We start from the raw sequence: 3,579 nt of genomic DNA on the forward strand, positions 1-3,579 counted from the left end.
ATGGCTGAGAGAATGGCAAGATATGCACATCTGGCCGAATCAGAGGTGGACGTATCTTTGGAAATCTTCGCTGTGCGCAATGTTATTCGAAGCGACTTGTTGTCAGGCGATGAAGAGAGCGATGCTCTTGGGGCTGCCAGGGGGTGGATGGTAATTTCGTGGCGCGTGACGGTGAGGGGATCCGCAGGTGTGAAGGTATCCTAATCCTTTAACTGGGCCGAGCTCACCGTTTGACGATCCTAGCATTATGCAGGGCTTGCCGGGAGGGAGTCCGAAGTACCCTTATATTGGGCCTCGGGTGAAATGCCGATACCAGGAATCGTACCCGGGACCTGCCGTGGTAGATCCATCCTGAATACGAATTTGCAGTTGGTATGCCTCCAACACTACCGCCTCTTTGGGCGTCGTCGTGCTCGTCGATGATGAGCTCAGTTGCAGTCTCGCGCGCCCTGGTGATCGATAAATCGGAATTGGGAAAATTCATTTGATGGTCATGTGTTTTTGTAGTAATTTTCGAAAAAAATTGTTTGGTCCTGGGATAATTTTGTGGCGCGCGGTAAAATTTGGTCAGTTTTTTTGAAATGCTACTAGCACCGATTTCGTCAGCAGAACGCAGGAGAGGGAAGACTCGTCGTGGAGGTGTCGCAAGTCTGGTCCGAAGGGCCCAGAGGATCTCTTGGAGATGGTTAGACGAGAGTATAGGAAGGATCGAGGAACGCGTTAATGTTATCGAGAAATTGATGGTGGAAAATGTCGCGCGCCACGAAATTGTTGAGGCTGAACTTGAGAGCAGCAGCTTATTTCTGAGACCATGGGGCGTTGAGGAAAAGCAAGGACGAGCAAGATTGCAAGATTTGCCTTTACGGAGGTGTTTGCCTCCTCGGAAGGAGGAATTTCGTGGCGCGGTGACGCGTAATGTGAGAGCGGGGTCTGCATGCAGGCCTCGAGATGGACCGCCGCCGTGGCGTTGATGTGATTAATGTTGTTGATGCTGATGGTATCGAGTTTAGTATGAGAATTGCCGTTGCCGGGAATCGAACCCGGGATCTTTAGTGGTGCAGGGTGCAGGATGGAACCGGGAATTTACTGCCCAGCGACCCATTTAGTTTGGCGAAATAACGTTTTGATAGCAATGGGGAAAATGTTACTAATGTGATGACATCTACATGGGAAAGTGATTGAAAAATGTGGAAAATTTAAAATGAGTTTTCCCCGGGAACATTATAGGTTTCTGGATGATTCTCTGCTACTGTGTTTCAGTTTGGCGTTGATCCGTTTCCCTACGGCCACCGTCCCACCTCGGTTTGATGAATCCGTCCGGTCTGAATCCGATGGGGTTCTCTCGGGGACAGCACGAAAATGATGGACGGATTTGTCCGCCACCACAGTGGCAGTATTTTCCCGCGCGCCACGAAACCCGTCAACCTGAAGTAAGATGCCTCTCGTCACAGATGTTTTGAAATATTAATGCGATCCTTCCATAATCGATCACCGCGGCGTGCGCTTTTTACATATTTACTTTTTATCGTAGGTACAAGCTCCTTCAAGAGTAACGTATACACGGCCCTCGCCATCGTCATCATCATCACAATATGGGTGATAATTTCTATTCTGCTTCGCTCCGCTAAGAATAGTTGCATTTTTTTCCAGATATGCCAGTGCTCCTCGTGTGCATCAGCAGCCGAATCATTATCAACACCCACAGCAGCAGCAGTCGGTGTATAGAATGCAGAGTGAAGGGATGATGATGCCTCCACCCAATCCCATTATAGGAGGAGGCGGAGGGGCTGTGCCGCAACAACCGTTACATCATTATCAACAGGATGGATATGGTCCAAGTGGTCAAGGAGTAGGTTTATCGTCCGGATGGTGTCTGGTTCGAATTCCACGAGATGCATTTTTCGCCTCTTTTATCTTTCTGTATTCCACCAAGTGAACACATGCGTTGTATTCCTTCACAGCATACTACGCTGATTGGATCTAGAATATCATTATACTTTTTTTATTAAATTTCGGAATTTTTTCGGAAAAAAATTGAACGAAAAACTAATTCACGTGGTAGTAGGTTAACGGTTGAAATTGCATTTGAACATCAACCAACACTAGATAGTGTTCCGGAGGGCTTTCCAGTGCTCTCGTTATTCACTTCATATTTGCCGTTGTTCTCGTGGAGTTTCGTCTTGTGTATTCACCACAGACGATCTGACTTTATATTCTATTGAGAAATTGCAGCAGAATGAATGTTTAAATTTCCATGTCTACAGTGCGTGTAAATTTAATATTATGCAAATGTGAAGAATGTATAATTTCTATTCCGGGATTAATGATAGTGAACAACTTGTTGCTATCATAGTCCCGAAAGGTTACTTTTATCACATCACATGTTCATAGCAATGTTTACATTGTTTATGTGATGTGGTATTAATCTCGGAAAATAACGCATATTTGCATATCACATTGACACGCACGTATACCAATTTTTGGTGTTTTCTCAGATCAACGACCGTGCTGTCGTTACTCCTTGTTCCTACGGTTTGCCAGGAGCCACACCTGTGAATTGCAACACCTACCATTCAGAATCAGTACATTATCCCACACCTAGAGGCGGCGGGGTAAGCATTATGGAGAGACTGGTGTTTTTATTATTATTTTCATACCATCTTTTTGTCACTTCCTAGGTTGCTTCTCGAGTTCGTCGATACCCCTCTGGAGCGGACGTGAGCTCCTCATCGTCATCTACCTGCGGATTTGCTCCGGCGAACGTCAGATCGCGCGAGCCAGTCTCAGCTGTTTATGGGGCCTATCGCCAATATGATGCCAGCAGGTAGGGAAGGATGCGAGGATGTTGAGGAATCTTTGGGTCGCGCACTATGAAGATTTCTGACTTCACACGAGATCACTGTTAGCACTATGGCTGAATTTTGTATCGGAGTTGGCAAGCTTTCTCATTCAGTGGCAACTCCTATACGTACACCAGTCAGTCAGCGTTCAAGGCAACTACGGGAGCAATGCGTAAGGACCCAGGTTCGATCCCGGCACATGTCGTTTTTCCCCACCCAGGAAGCACAGCTGTTATACTCCTCATGGGCTCATACAGTGAAGAGCTCTGTCTCAGCGCCAAGCAGGCCATTCTAATGGTGCCAGGAGTCATTGCTGTTACCACTCAACAAGTGAGGTCGCGTTGAGGAAATGCAAGATTGCAAGTGGATGATTATCAGGTTACATGGGCTCGAAAACAGAAGGCGTATGCGACTGTCTCGTTGGTCCGAGGGTTGAATTCTGCGATGCAGAACGCATTATTGAGAACACTGGAAGAGGCGGGAATTCAGGTGAGCGCTGGGGGAAAATATGCACATGTTTCGCTAAGGAGCGTATTTTTTTCTTAGGCAAGTTCGAAAAATCTGCGTTTCTCGTTAACGAATGAGAGTTTTGAGCTGAAACTTCAACTAAGCATAGATGTGTTGGTGATAATATGAAAATTGTGAGGGAATTCTCGAATTGTTTTCTGCATAGTTCTACCTTAATTTCAATATAAACTTCTACAATTAGTGAGGAAAATCCTCGGCCCAGTTGAGGAAA

The 3,579-nt window shown here is 46.2% G+C and overlaps 1 protein-coding gene across 1 annotated transcript; it reads left to right on the forward strand.

Annotated features, from left to right (window-relative positions):
• Positions 1-1,265: 1,265 nt before the first annotated feature.
• Positions 1,266-3,476, forward strand: Pmar_PMAR027494 (hypothetical protein; the record flags this gene model as incomplete). Its single annotated transcript, XM_002777501.1, has 9 exons — positions 1,266-1,430; positions 1,532-1,596; positions 1,651-1,849; positions 2,496-2,612; positions 2,679-2,824; positions 2,954-3,012; positions 3,061-3,170; positions 3,219-3,329; positions 3,387-3,476. The coding sequence occupies exons 1-9, from the start codon at positions 1,308-1,310 to the stop codon at positions 3,474-3,476; spliced, it is 1,020 nt and encodes a 339-aa protein (XP_002777547.1). The 5' UTR covers positions 1,266-1,307.
• Between the last annotated feature and the right edge of the window lie 103 nt (positions 3,477-3,579).

Source organism: Perkinsus marinus, assembly GCF_000006405.1.
Source record: "Perkinsus marinus ATCC 50983 genomic scaffold scf_1104296951568, whole genome shotgun sequence".
Classification (NCBI taxonomy): Eukaryota; Perkinsozoa; order Perkinsida; family Perkinsidae; genus Perkinsus; species Perkinsus marinus.